Source organism: Rutidosis leptorrhynchoides, chromosome 7 (genome assembly GCF_046630445.1).
Source record: "Rutidosis leptorrhynchoides isolate AG116_Rl617_1_P2 chromosome 7, CSIRO_AGI_Rlap_v1, whole genome shotgun sequence".
Lineage (NCBI taxonomy): Eukaryota > Viridiplantae > Streptophyta > Magnoliopsida > Asterales > Asteraceae > Rutidosis > Rutidosis leptorrhynchoides.
This window is the reverse complement of record NC_092339.1, coordinates 79,491,723-79,506,881: the sequence shown is the minus strand read 5'-3', so window position 1 is coordinate 79,506,881 and position 15,159 is coordinate 79,491,723. Positions and strand designations below refer to the sequence as shown.

Here is a 15,159-nt window from a genome sequence, read left to right as displayed (position 1 = left end):
AGCTTACCGACTTGAATTACCACAACAACTCGCGGCTGTACATAACACTTTCCACGTCTCAAATTTGAAGAAATGTTTTGCTAAAGAAGATCTCACTATTCCATTAGACGAAATCCAAATCAACGAAAAACTTCAATTCGTCGAAGAACCCGTTGAAATAATGGATCGTGAGGTTAAAAGACTTAAGCAAAACAAGATACCAATTATTAAAGTTCGATGGAATGCTCGTAGAGGACCCGAGTTCACCTGGGAATGAGAAGATAAGATGAAGAAGAAATACCCGCACTTATTTCCAGAAGATACGTCAACACCTCCAACTGCTTAAAATTTCGGGACGAAATTTATTTAACGGGTAGGTACTGTAGTGACCCGAACTTTTCCATGTTTATATATATTAAATGAAATTGTTATTTACATGATTAAGTGTTTCCAACATGTTAACCAATCAAACTTGTTAAGACTTGATTAATTGAAATAGGTTTCATATAGACAATTGACCACCCAAGTTGACCGGTGATTCACGAACGTTAAAACTTGTAAAAACCTATATGATGACATATATATGATTATATATATATTTAACATGATATAATGATAAGTAAGTATCTCATTAGGTATTTTAACAATGAGTTATATACATAAAATTGAGTTTATTGAATTAAGAAACTCGAAACAATATATATAACGATTATCGTTATAACAACGTCTTACTAAATACATATGAATCATATTAAGATATTGTTAAACTATGTTTAATCATGATAAATGATAAGTAAACATGTCATTAAGTGTATTAGCAATGAACTACATATGTAAAAACAAGACTACTAACTTAATGATTTCGAAACGAGACACATATGTAACGATTATCGTTGTAACAACATTTAACTGTATATATATCATACTAAGATATATTAATATATCATAATATCATGATAATGTAATAATTTAACATCTCTTTAGATATAATAAATAATGGGTTAACAACATTTAACAAGATCGTTAACCTAAAGGTTTCAAAACAACATTTACATGTAACGACTAACGATGACTTAACGACTCAGTTAAAATGTATATACATGTAGTGTTTTAATATGTATTCATACACTTTTGAAAGACTTCAAGACACTTATCAAAATACTTCTACTTAACAAAAATGCTTACAATTACATCCTCGTTCAGTTTCATCAATAATTCTACTCGTATGCACCCGTATTCGTACTCGTACAATACACAGCTTTTAGATGTATGTACTATTGGTATATACACTCCAATGATCATCTCTTAGCAGTTCATGTGAGTCACCTAAGATATATGGGAACCATCATTTGGCAACTAGCATGAAATATCTCATAAAATTATAAAAATATTAGTAATCATTCATGACTTATTTACATGTAAACAAAATTACACATCCTTTATATCTAATCCATATACCAACGAACAAAAACACCTACAAACACTTTCATTCTTCAATTTTATTCATCTAATTGATCTCTCTCAAGTTCTATCTTCAAGTTCTAAGTGTTCTTCATAAATTCTATAAGTTCTAGTTTCATAAAATCAAGAATACTTCCAAGTTTGCTAGCTTACTTCCAATCTTATAAAGTGATCATCCAACCTCAAGAAATATTTCTTTTTTACAGTAAGATATCTTTCTAATACAAGGTAGTACTCATATTCAAATTTTGATTCAATTTCTATAACTATAACAATCTTATTTCGAGTGGAAATCTTACTTGAACTTGTTTTCGTGTCATGATTCTGCTTCAAGAACTTTCAAGCCATCCAAGGATCCTTTGAAGCTAGATCTATTTTTCTCATTTCCAGTAGGTTTATCCACAAAACCTGAGGTAGTAATGATGTTCATAACATCATTCAATTCATATATATAAAACTACCTTATTCGAAGGTTTAAACTTGAAATCACTAGAACATAGTTTAGTTAATTCTAAACTTGTTTGCAAACAAAAGTTAATCCTTCTAACTTGACTTTTAAAATCAACTAAACACATGTTCTATATCTATATGATATGCTAACTTAATGATTTAAAACCTGGAAACACGAAAAATACCGTAAAACCGGACATACGCCGTCGTAGTAACACCGCGGGCTGTTTTGGGTTTGATAATTAAAAACTATGATAAAATTTGATTTAAAAGTTGTTCTTTTGGGAAAATGATTTTTCTTATGAACATGAAACTATATCCAAAAATCATGGTTAAACTCAAAGTGGAAGTATGTTTTTCAAAATGGTCATTATGACGTCGTTCTTTCGACTGAAATGACTACCTCTTACAAAAATGACTTGTAACTTATATTTCCGACAACAAACCTATATTTTTTCTATTTATATTCATAAAATAGAGTTCAATATGAAACCATAGCAATTTGATTCACTCAAAACGGATTTAAAACGAAGAAGTTATGGGTAAAACAAGATTGGATATTTTTTTGATTGTTGTAGCTACGGGAATTATTGTAACAATTCTATACAAATCATATCCTAGCTAACTTATATTGTATTATACATGTATTCTAATATATTATGTAATCTTGGGATACCATAGACACGTATGCAAATGTTTTGACATATCATATCGACCCATGTATATATATTATTTGGAACAACCATAGACACTCTATATGCAGTAATGTTTGAGTTAGCTATACAGGGTTGAGGTTGATTCCAAAAATATATACACTTTGAGTTGTGATCTAGCCTGAGACGTGTATACACTGGGTTGTGGATTGATTCAAGATAATATATATCAATTTATTTCTGTACATCTAACTATGGACAACTAGTTGTAGGTTACTAACGAGGACAGCTGACTTAATAAACTTAAAACATCAAAATATATTAAAAATGTTGTAAATATATTTTGAACATACTTTGATATATATATATATGTATATATTTGTTATAGGTTCGTGAATCGACCAGTGGCCAAGTCTTACTCCCGACGAAGTAAAAATATGTGAAAGTGAGTTATAGTCCCACTTTTAAAATCTAATATTTTGGGATGAGAATACATGCAGTTTTATAAATGTTTTACGAAATAGACACAAGTAAATGAAACTACATTATATGGGTGAATGATCGAAGCCGAATATGCCCCTTTTGCTTGGTAGCCTAAGAAGTAGTAAACCGATCTACTAATTGACGCGAATCCTAAAGATAGATCTATTGGGCCTAACGAACCCGATCCAAAGTACCGGATGCTTTAGTACTTCGAATTCGTTTTTATCATGTCCGAAGGATTTCCCGGAATGATAGGGGATATTCTTATATGCATCTTGTTAATGTCGGTTACCAGGTGTTCACCATATGAATGATTTTTATCTCTATGTATGGGATGTATATTAAAATATGAAATCTTGTGGTCTATTATTATGATTTGATAATATATAGGTTAAACCTATAACTTACCAACATTTTTGTTGATGTTTTAAGCATGTTTATTCTCAGGTGATTATTAAGTGCTTCCGCTGTTGCATACTAAAATAAGGACAAGATTTGGAGTCCATGCTTGTATGATATTATATAAAGACTGCATTCAAGAAACTTATTTTTTGATGTAATATATTCTTATTATAAACCATTATGTAATGGTCGTATGTAAACAATATATTTTAGATTATCATTATTTGATAATCTACGTAATGCTTTTTAAACCTTTATAGATAAAATAAAGGTTATGGTTGTTTTAAAAATGAATGCAGTCTTTGAAAAACGTCTCATATAGAGGTCAAAACCTCGCGACGAAATCAATTAATATGGAACGTTTATAATCAATATGAATGGGACATTTCATGGGTTGAGTGTAATAGCTTCTAATATTGGTACTCCGATGAGGTTGGACTTTTACACGAGCACAATGTGTCTAGAGTCGTGGGGTAGGCCTAATTTTGCTCGAGCTTTGATTGAAGTCTCGCCAGACAAGGATTTTAAGGATAATATCAAAATGGCGATACCAAGTATCGATGGAAAGAGCAAAACCATATGTAATGTAAGGATAGAGTATGAATGGAAACCCCCGCGGTGTAAGTGTTGTGCTATTTTTGGGCATTTGGATGCCCAGTGTCCAAGAGTGGTGACTCCAAAAGTGGTGACTGTTACCGAGGGTAATCAGTCTATCGATGAAGATGGTTTTCAGGTTGTTGGCAAGAAGGTGGCTAAAGAGGTGAAAAAGGGTAATAACAAGCATAAGGTTACTTTTAGTGTAAGTAAACCGAAGCAAAAATTGGTGTATAGGCTCAAGAAGAATATTGATTCTAATAATGATTTGCATAAGAGTGTTCCGGGTGACAAAAAGAATCCGAAAGTTGGAACAAGTAAAAGTTCACAAGTGAAGACTCAAAACGCGTTCGATGCTTTGAATAAAGAGGCGTTTAGATTAATTGATGAAGAAAACGATGTTGAATCTGATAAAGAGTTTATGGTTTCAAAATCTTTTTCTAAGGAAAGAACTACATTTGGTATGAAATCAGGCTGGTTATAGGTTATCTTCATGGTTAGGAAAGTTGTTAGGTGTGTTGGTTTTTGCTAGTTCTTTCTGTGTTTATGTTCTAGCTTGGTTGTTTTTTGGTTGTTTGTGAGACCTCAAGGTGCGCTTGAGGTCGTTTGCACTTTCTTGTATCTTTTTATTATTATTTTTAATAATAATTATCGGATAAAACCCTTTACCCAAAAAAACTGATGAATATACTTGTAAATTAACTTAATAATATTTAAATATAAAATAGTGTAAATTATTTTAATAGACTTTATACTTTATTCAAAATTATATTAATAATTCTTATAGTATATTTTAAAAATTAAACCAATCATCCTAAACATGCTTAGAAGCTAGAAGTACACGTTGTGATTTTAACCTCTAACATCCGTTAAAAAACTTCGTTAAATTCAACAATGTGCAAAGCATGTGAGGGTGGTATTTTCACGATCTATTCTTATATGTCTGGGTGTGTGTGTATGTATTTTAATAGCCGTAAGATGTTGGTATATTGGTGGTGATCTGACGGAAGTAAGGTCAGAGTTTCGACGTCCATGTGCTACAAAAAATAATTTCCTTATCGTTACCTCTCATTTAATGGGCCTCGGGGGGTTTCAGACGTTTATACATTTGATCCTAACCCGATGCATTTTACCACACACGATGTCCGTATGAATTCTTTGTGGGGTTTTTTTCTCCTGAGGGATAGTAAAACTGTAATGTTTGTCCATGATTGGGTGGGTTGGTTTCGACATTGCGTTTGACCCGTCAGTGACTCTTAACCACTGTTATATATATATATATATATATATATATATATATATATATATATATATATATATATATATATATATATAAATTAAATAGTAAAATAAAAAATATATGATTTATTTATGAATATAAGAATCATTAAGTTATTAAATATGTATACATTTATGAATAACTTACCTCTTGATTTTTCATTATTTCTTCATCAACATTACAATTATCATTATCAATATTAATTAAGAGTTGTTCTAAAAGTAATTCGGAGTTACACTTTGAGGCATTCATAAGACTATTAAATATAAACTTTACGTTAAATAAAACATTTAATACTTAGAAATGTTTCATTTTTGATATTTTCAATGAACCGTTAAAATTAACTTTAGAGTATTAAGCCCTATGTCTACAAATACTCAAGTCTTTGTTTGCTGATGCATATCAATCATCGAGTTACAAAAAATGTCATGTTTAAAATTAAAAGTGAATATATAAGTCCTTTTCGAATATTATATAGAGAGTGATGAAGAATGTAGAGGTTATATGTCGATTCCTGTAACGACAATGCGTGTTACTCCAATGGGCTCATTTTGTAGTGATGCACATATTGGTACGTAGAGTGATAATCCAACGTTTCTGATTGTAGCCATTGGTGTTCATTAGAATCACATTAGATTCGGTTGTATTTTATATTTGCAAGCATTTGATTGCGTGGTATTTACAATCTATATCTTAAGTCATACAATAAGCATGTGCTGATATTTAATTTAATTGTGTATGTATGAAATATAGTTGAACGGTGATAATGGAAGATTGAGTCACATGGAGGGGTAAACATCATTGCATGCCATATGTATAATCTTTTATATACGTAATGTTATATGAATAGTAAAAGCACATGAATAATAACTTGGTTTAGAAAGTTGAATATAATTTAAACACTTAATTCCTACGTGCAATAAATTATTTTATAAAAGTAAAATCCCTTAACCAAATTAGAAGATAAGAACTTTGTTCAAAACGTTGAGCGTAATTTACAACTCTTAATTTCTACCTACATCTTTACATTTCTTGCAATTATTACAAATTTCGAATAGTGATTGTAACTCTCAAATGTATTACTAAAAGATATGTGAAGAGTCAGTAATGGCATATATAATGGCATATATTTGTATAACTTATTTTCATGAAATCATCTTTTCATTATCTTGCAATTATTTCATATTTGAATTACAAATGTAACTCTCAAAACTAATATTAATAAGAGATAGATGAAAAGGTATTTGATCACATATATATAAGTCACTTTCATGAGATTATCACTAATTTGATGAGTGTTAGGATCACACACTAAAACTTAAAAAAATACCTACTCTCTTTTCATTTAATATATATTGATGCTCTATTTTTAGTTATGACTCTATGATGTAATAAGAAGAAGAATAATGGGCACAACACACATACATATTGAAGACAAACTCAATTGAAAAGAGGACAGGTGGTAGTTTTATAGTTAATATGATAACAAAATTGTTGTATTTTGGTAGTTTGAGAGTTTATGAGAAGATAATTGTTGTACTTTGGAAATGTGAGAGTTTCATTTTGGTAATGTTAAAACATTTGAATAGCATTATTATTAATTTTTATATTTTAAGTCTATAGCATTTATATTTCCATTTACTTGATTATCTGAATTGTTGTATTTTAGAAGTTTGAGAGTTTTTTTGTGAAGGTAATTGTTGTATTTTGAAAGTTTATGAGTTTATTTTGGTAATGTTACAAACATCTAAATAGCATTATATATATATATATATATATATATATATATATATATATATATATATATATATATATATATATATATATATATATATATATATATATATATATAACATTTAAATTTTACGTTAAGATAATTGTTGTACTTTGGAAGTTTATAAGTTTTTTTCTGTAATGTTACAAACATCTAAATAACATTATTATTAATATTTATATTTTAAGTCTAGAGCATTTAAATTTTATTACATTATTTAGTAGAGAATAATGCTTTTAGATGCAAAACACATTACTTGATTATATGTTTTGTGGATGTAACAAATGAATTTATTGTTTAATTTGTATAAGCCCAACTTATAATAAAAGTATGATAATTTTGACTTACGTTACATGATAGATGATTATATTGTGGTTATTATCTAAACAAATAGTTTAACAACGTAAGTAGTTTTAACCATTAACAAGCATATGATCACATGTATATAATTACATCATGCGCTATAACATGTGACTCAAATGTACAATTTCTCACAAGCACGTATGCATAAAATCATACTTAGACACATGCAATAAGAGACCAACATCAAGTTTCACTACACGGTCAATATGTAATTTGCCAACTCTTGCCCTGACACTAACAATTCAGACGTAAATTTTAAAATATTAAAATTCGAGACAAATCGTGCATCACATTGGCATTGTCCACTAGTATTCTTTTAAATATTAACTCTTTTTTTTGGACAACGATTAGGATCACCCGAGGGGGGCTAAACCACCCGTTGCGATCATCTCCCGTTTCGACCATGCCGATGCAGCGATAATAACCCCGCCCACATCGCTGCCCTGGAGAAAACCTTGAAACCAATCCAAGGGCACGGCCAAGTAAAACCTCCCTCCCTTTTACCCCCAAACGATATAAGAAATGTGTAATGGGTGGATATTTCATGTCAGGAATGAAATTGTGTTTTTTTTAATATGTAGCTAACGAGGGTAGGATTTGAATTGGATTTATAAGTAGAGTTGTCGATTAAGCTTGTGACCGAGATGATCACTTCGTGAAATTGGTTCTGGAGGTAGTTATTCTAAATATTTGTACATTATCACATATTGATTGTGGCCTAACGGTATGAGAGGAACCCTTCAACGAAGAGGTTGTGGGTTCAAGCCTCATTTGAGGCAGTGGAATGTAAAAATTTGTGGTATGATCGTGTATAGATTATAGGTTTGCCTTTTAAAAAAAAAAAAACATTATCCCATATTGATTTCTTTGAATAAATTGAATCCTTAATCCTAAGTAACAATGTAACATCGTTATCTCATTAGAGCAAAGTTATACCATTTCTAATGGTGATAGTAATGTCAAGGACAGTTAGTGTACTTTTTGACCAAAAAATGTTCACTATGATATGACAATGTCAGTTTATGACATTTTTTAACCGTTGTATCATTTTTTTCTATTAAATTTTAGGTAGGTTGATGTGGTAACGTCTAATTGGAAATTAGGAGAGAAAAATAAATAAATTATATATATATATATATATATATATATATATATATATATATATATATATATATATATATATATATATATATATATATATATATATATATATATATATATATATATATATATATATATATATATATATATTAAATCAGAAAAATAAGTGATTGGTTAAAGGAAGTAGTGACAATTTCTTTTTGCGTTAGAAGTCCAACTGACGCCACAATTGACGCCCCGTTAGGCTTCGTCAATTTTGCCATGTTGGTTACACCTCATCTAACGCCTCACGAACTGTTATGTATGGTCTTAAAATATTGGTTTTGTTGTAAAAGGCTATTTGGATGTCCAATTATCCATCAAGGAACTTCATCTTTCGATGAAAGAACCGATCAAGAATACAATCAGGAGAGGCTCGTGACTAAAAAATCAAAGCTCAAAACAACGAGCATATGCTATCTACGAAGCGAACCTAACCATATAACAAAAGCGAGTAAACAAGCAACAAATCAAAACCCACATAACCAACTATTAAGCATAAAGAAAACGACAACCTAAAGCATAATCAAAAACGACAAGCTAACGACCAAAGGAGAACAAGCTAAACTAAAGCTCTCGCCCTTTAGGGGCCGATTTGACCAACTTTCAATCAATCGTTTCGCGGTTTACCGCCTTCCCCGGTCGAGATTTAAAAGAGTAAGTCAACACAACACGTTGGAGGTCCCGCTGCCGACGAGAGTGCCCGTCGAAGGCGCCAACAAACCGCGGCTCACTAAACCATAAAAAAAACCTTCCCCGTTAACCTCCTTCTCAGTCTCGTCATCTTCATCTTGTAAAGAAAAATCCACGCTCCTTGTCGCCTTCTTCTTGTTGTTGACCATCTTCTTTTTAGCAACGGAACCGCTACCACTCTTTTCCACTACTAGTACCTGCCTAAAAAGATCACCCTGCGCTCACTCGCACTTGTGTTTAAAATCGGAGACGATCTCAAACCAATACCACTTGACCACACCGATGCCTTGCTTTACTCCACTTATAACGGCAATGACTGACCCGTAAGCAACTCCAACAGGAGACTTAACCAACTCAATGTTACCTTCAACATAAACACTACTAAATTTAATTAGTGATATTAAATATTAATTATTAATTATTAAGTAATACGAGTATTATTATTAGGGAAGTATTATTGGTATCTAGTTTTGTAACAAAAGATACACACAGTATATAACAAACATACAGGTTTTTTAACTCTAATTATTTTAGGTCCAATAGTAATCATCTAGAAAACAATAAAGACAGTAAACAATCAGATTTTAGTTATACTACATGCAAGTATTCACAAGTGTCTTGGACCAATGATCCAGACTTGATCAAAAGGGGTCATTTTTCAGTGTCTAAAAGAGTGGGGATTGTTGTATGTATATGGGTAAATAAAGTAATGTTTCCAAATGGAATTTAACTGGGAATATAAAGATTGTACAGACACTTTAATCAATAGTGGGCCAAACAGATCTTATATAGTAACACATTATGTGAAATCACACAAATTGACAATTACTAGAAGCCAAAAAGAACAATATCTAAACAATCACTTCAAACACATCAATTAATCCCATCAGTACCACAATAATTCTTCTTCTTAAACCATATATAAAATCAAAATTGTAAAGATCAAGAATTTATCTAGAATGTTTGTCTTACATGACTGGGATTGTAACAATTCTTTAATTTAATGAAAATCATATATCCAAAAAAAAAAAAAAAAATTATGAAAAGATCAAAATGGTTCTTTTTTTTTTTTTTTTTTTTTGTGGCAAAAAACAAGAATTAAATTAATAACTATTTTTGGTTCTTATGATCAAGATTTTGAAAACTATAAATGAAACAGACATATTTTTTTAAGTCCTTAAATTAGTCTTCAAGAAACAGAACAAAGGCAAATGTATGATGCTTTGGGCTCTGTTAGCATGCTTGCATACTAAGGAGTACTAATTTTTTTTTTCACTGAAACAAGGCTAAATATTCTCTAGTCTAACAACATAGATACAAACAACATCGCAACATATAGAAGTTAGTACAATTAATAGACATATAGCCCACTTTTTTTTGATTTTATGAGTTAGGTTAGAGTAAAGATTGAAACTTTGAGTCCCCCAAAGACATTTGTAGTAATTGAGCAGCAGACCAAGTAAAAAAGCTGCTGATGCTTTTGTTGTTGTTTTGTAGTCAGGGAAAAAAGGGGGGTAGGGGACCATCTTATTCTATTCAATTCATGTCCTTTTTCCAATTTTCACTTGAATTATAGCTGAGTTTATAGGTTTTGTTTCTTTGCATAGATCTTGCAGAAGCCTACACTGTTTGCAAGATTTCAAGATTTCAGCTGCTGCTTCTGATTACACCTTTATAGAGAGAGAAAACATAAACTGAAAGAGTGAGAATCTCTTTGCTTTTTTGGATAAATATAGCAACATTTTAACCAAATTTGAGGTATGTTTGCAATTCCAAATTAGTTTCTTTTGGCTTTCCACATTTTGCAAACTTCTTTAGATTCCAAAGTTGCTTGCTTTACATCTAGTTAATAACTAAACTAAAACTGTTCTCATTTCTTGTCTTATCAATCTTATCAATACCCTTCATTTCTCTGTTTTTCATCTAGTTCTTCATTTTCTTTTACTTAAGTAACATGTTAGAAGTCAATTTTGACTAATTGTCAAAATCCCATGTAAAAGGTTGTTACTTTCACACTTGGGTGGTGTTAATATATCTTGTTCTTTGATCTTTGAAGTTTTTTCTTTAACATGGTGTCACCTGATTCTTCCTCAAACCCTAACAACATTCACCAATTTCTCATTTCAAACCCAACCCATTATGAAAGTCAACATTTTGATGCTTATGGAGTTGACTTAAGAAATCTTGGATCATACCCACCTCAATCTCTCAATGTACTTCCAAGATCAATTGACCTTATTCAACCTCCTCATATGACAAATGAACCACAACCAAACCAACACCAAATTCAAAAGCTTTCACTCTCTTTAGGCTCTAGTTTACTATTGCCTTCAACTCAATATAGAGATGAAAGATGTTACATTTCTGAACAAGAGTTACAAGAAAAAAGTAGAAAATATTTTAATCCCACACAATATTCACCTTCACTTAATCAATCTTCTCCATTTTATGGAACAGATTCATTCTCCATGCCACTTAGCAGTTCAAGATACCTAAAACCAACTCAATCTTTACTTGAAGAAATTGCTAGTCTTAATGGGAATGATCTGGACTCAACCAACAAGATGTACACTGCTAAATTATCCGGTTTGGGCCAATTCGGTTCGTTACGATTATGTTCCGAGTTAAAAGCTGAGTTAAGTAGTAATGGGTTCTCAATGGAAAAACAAGAACTTCAAGCTACATTAGTAAAGCTCATATCTTTATTAGAAGAGGTATATATAATATATAATATATAGTAGCATTATGAAATTATAATTCCATAATCTAGTACCTTATGATCATTTAGTAATTAACTGTTTTTTGGGCTAATATTTAGGTTGAGAGAAGATATGAACAATACTATCAGCACTTAGAAGAAGTGGTGTCTTCATTTGAATTGAATGCAGGTTTAGGATCAGGGAAATTATACACTGCATTAGCACTTAATGCAATGTCAGGACACTTTTCTAGTTTAAAAGATGCAATCTTGGCCCAAATCTGTTCGACCCGAAAGAAGATCTTGCAAGATTTGCACAAAATCAACACGGGTTTCGCACAACTTAGCTTGTTCGATAAAGAAACCAGTAGAAACAACCGCGTTTCACTTCAACACCTTGGAATGATGGTTAGCCCAAGACAAACTTGGAGGCCCATTCGAGGTTTACCCGAAAATTCGGTCATGATCCTACGGTCCTGGCTCTTCGAGCATTTTCTCCACCCGTAAGTACATTGAACGGGCCGGTTAAGTTGACCCGATTAAAGATTTATCTACTTTCAATGTACAGATATAATAATACGTAGTGTGTCATATATATATTTACAAAATTCGTTTGATTTATTACTAGCCCGTTTGACCTATTTCTTTCTAGCTATTTCATTTTACCCGTTCGAAATAACACATAACCATAATCGACCCGTTCATAATTAAATGGATCCAAAATGGTTCTATAATGTACTGAAATTGATTAATCTTGTTATGATCACAGGTACCCGAACGACAGTGAGAAACTTACATTGGCATCACAAACAGGATTGTCAAAGAACCAAGTAACTAATTATTACTAGAAAATTAATAATTAACTTATCATGTAAATGAATGGCATATTGTTTCTAATGTTCTTGAGGGTGTTTGTTTTAGGTGTCAAATTGGTTCATAAATGCGCGAGTTCGACTATGGAAACCGATGATCGAGGAAATGTACAAGGAAGAATTTGCAGATTCATCTGAGGATTCAAATTTGTGAAGTGCAGGTATAAAGGTATCACAGATCAAAAGAACCTGGATAATGAATGAGGTTGTTTAGGGTTGCAGTGTTTTGATATCAGTGAAATGTGTAGTGGTTTTAAGGTGGTGATTTCAGAGTCAAAAGACCAGAAATTAATGAATAGGTTGTCATCAAGTTAATTGAATGTAAGTGTACTTGAAAATGAAGTAGTACTTTTTGACCACAATATTATATTGTGAACATTATGATTTATGCATCTCATTTTGTGGCAAGGGTTACATGTACTTATTTGATTAGTCATTTTCATTTATGATGGATGTTATGATTATGATTTCTAAACAGGAGTTATCGATTTTTTGGATCATACGTTGAATATGTTATACAAACTCATTTAGTTAAGCATTATAAATGTATAAATATTAATATTAAGTTAACTTAAAACTCGAATCATACTAACACTAAAGTATAATTAAAAAAAACTTAGAAAACGTGGTATAATAATCCGGATTAATCTTGAATCGTGTGAAACGCCTTCGCAGTAAGTATTCAGCCATATCAAGCATTAGGTTACATGAAATCTTATCTGGGATTATACAAGAACAAAGGTTTGTTTTCAAACAAGAAGAAATCAAATCACTATATCAGAGTATTTGTGTTTATTCTATGTGTTTGAATGAAAAACAAATGTGCCCAATAAACAATTAGAAAATCAATTATTTGCCGGTTAAAAATGAAATAGTGCAACCCTTCATTTTGACGAGAGAACCTGTTAATCGATCATGTGTGACTTTTGGCGGGAATAACGGGAGCCCAACCAGGGCACTGCCCCTTGAACCCTGACGAGGTGCACCCCTTCTCCCTCTATTGTCGCGACAATATCTAGCAAACTCTTACGGACGTGCACTCCACAATTTCCAAACTCTTTTTTTAAGTATTACTAAATAACTCTTGTTTTCAAATAAATTTCAAATTTCAATTACCTAAAATGAGGGTTACCTAGATGAACAATAAAAATTACCAACAAAATACACCATATTACGCGAGTGCCGTTTAACCATTTTGTGTCCAGTCGGTGAATTCGTTCAACATGGATTCTTATGCTAGTAGACTTATAATCATCCAAGATGAATTTTAACCACATATATTTACAACTTTTAGCATTGCCGTATAAAAGTGTTGTGCATGACGATCAATTATTAATTAATTTTAAACACTAATTATTTAAATATATAATATTTTTCTGTGTGTTAGTGACAATTTTAATGGATTTTGAAGTAAAAAAATAAAAATTCAAAATCTTCTATCTACTAATTAGAGTCATGACCAGAAAATTGACTTTTTTGTGCCATTGGTCCCTCCATTATACATCAAAAAACTAACAGTGTCCCTTCGATTTTTTTGGCTAACATCATCCTTCCATTATCTCATTTAAACATACTGAGTCATTCCGTCTAAATTCCGTTAAAAGGTCTGTTAAGTCTTCACATGTGCATTGCATGTGAGGATAGAATAGACTTTTTACCCTTCAAAACCTAATTTCTTCATTTTAGTCCTATGGACTTTCACTTTGTCCCTTCTTTTTCATTTGGGTTCACAAATTAATTGTTATCACAAATCTAACCAAAACATATCAAATCATAAAAACATCAACAAACAAATTCCTGTGATCATTTCATTTTCTTATTTACATTTCAGAAAATCCAAAATAAATCAGAAGCATATTATTGATGCTACAGACTACAGTATAGTTCATCACCATTCATAGAGCAAAAATTTGAAATCAAAACTTGAGGATTTAAACAACAAATTGATCACATATTCCTGATGTAGAAAAGTTTCCTAACACTCGTTCATCATTAAATCGAATTATCAACAACAAATTTGTGGCGAATTAGATCGAGTTCTTCCTTTGTGTTCGTCTTGTGGTGATTTGGTCTCCGGAGTGATTCAGAGACTTTCAGAACGAATTAAACACATATTATGATTCTTTTTCGATCACTCAAGCTATACGAAGCTTCAAATCCGATTGAGAAACAACACAGAAGTACATATTTCGAAGTCAAACTTTTGTTCTTCGTGTTCAACGATTTGATTCGAATGATTCTTGATGTTTCCGTTTAATCAATTGATTTGCGCGTGATAAGTTGATGATATGGAGCGATTTTCATGAAGGAATCATGGT

The 15,159-nt window shown here is 31.2% G+C and overlaps 1 protein-coding gene across 1 annotated transcript; it reads left to right on the top strand.

Moving 5' to 3' along the window:
- Positions 1 to 11,340: 11,340 nt before the first annotated feature.
- On the top strand, positions 11,341 to 13,178 carry LOC139856797 (BEL1-like homeodomain protein 11). The gene is made up of 4 exons (XM_071845502.1): positions 11,341 to 11,985; positions 12,090 to 12,472; positions 12,739 to 12,799; positions 12,891 to 13,178. The coding sequence occupies exons 1-4, from the start codon at positions 11,341 to 11,343 to the stop codon at positions 12,993 to 12,995; spliced, it is 1,194 nt and encodes a 397-aa protein (XP_071701603.1). The 3' UTR covers positions 12,996 to 13,178.
- The last annotated feature ends 1,981 nt before the right edge of the window (positions 13,179 to 15,159 follow it).

Excerpts from the sequence above, each read along its gene's own strand:
- LOC139856797 (XM_071845502.1), top strand. The coding sequence starts at position 11,341 with ATGGTGTCACCTGATTCTTCCTCAAACCCTAACAACATTCACCAATTT. Across the intron at positions 12,473-12,738 it reads TTCGAGCATTTTCTCCACCC|GTACCCGAACGACAGTGAGA; the intron begins GTAAGTACATTG and ends TTATGATCACAG. Across the intron at positions 12,800-12,890 it reads CAGGATTGTCAAAGAACCAA|GTGTCAAATTGGTTCATAAA; the intron begins GTAACTAATTAT and ends TGTTTGTTTTAG.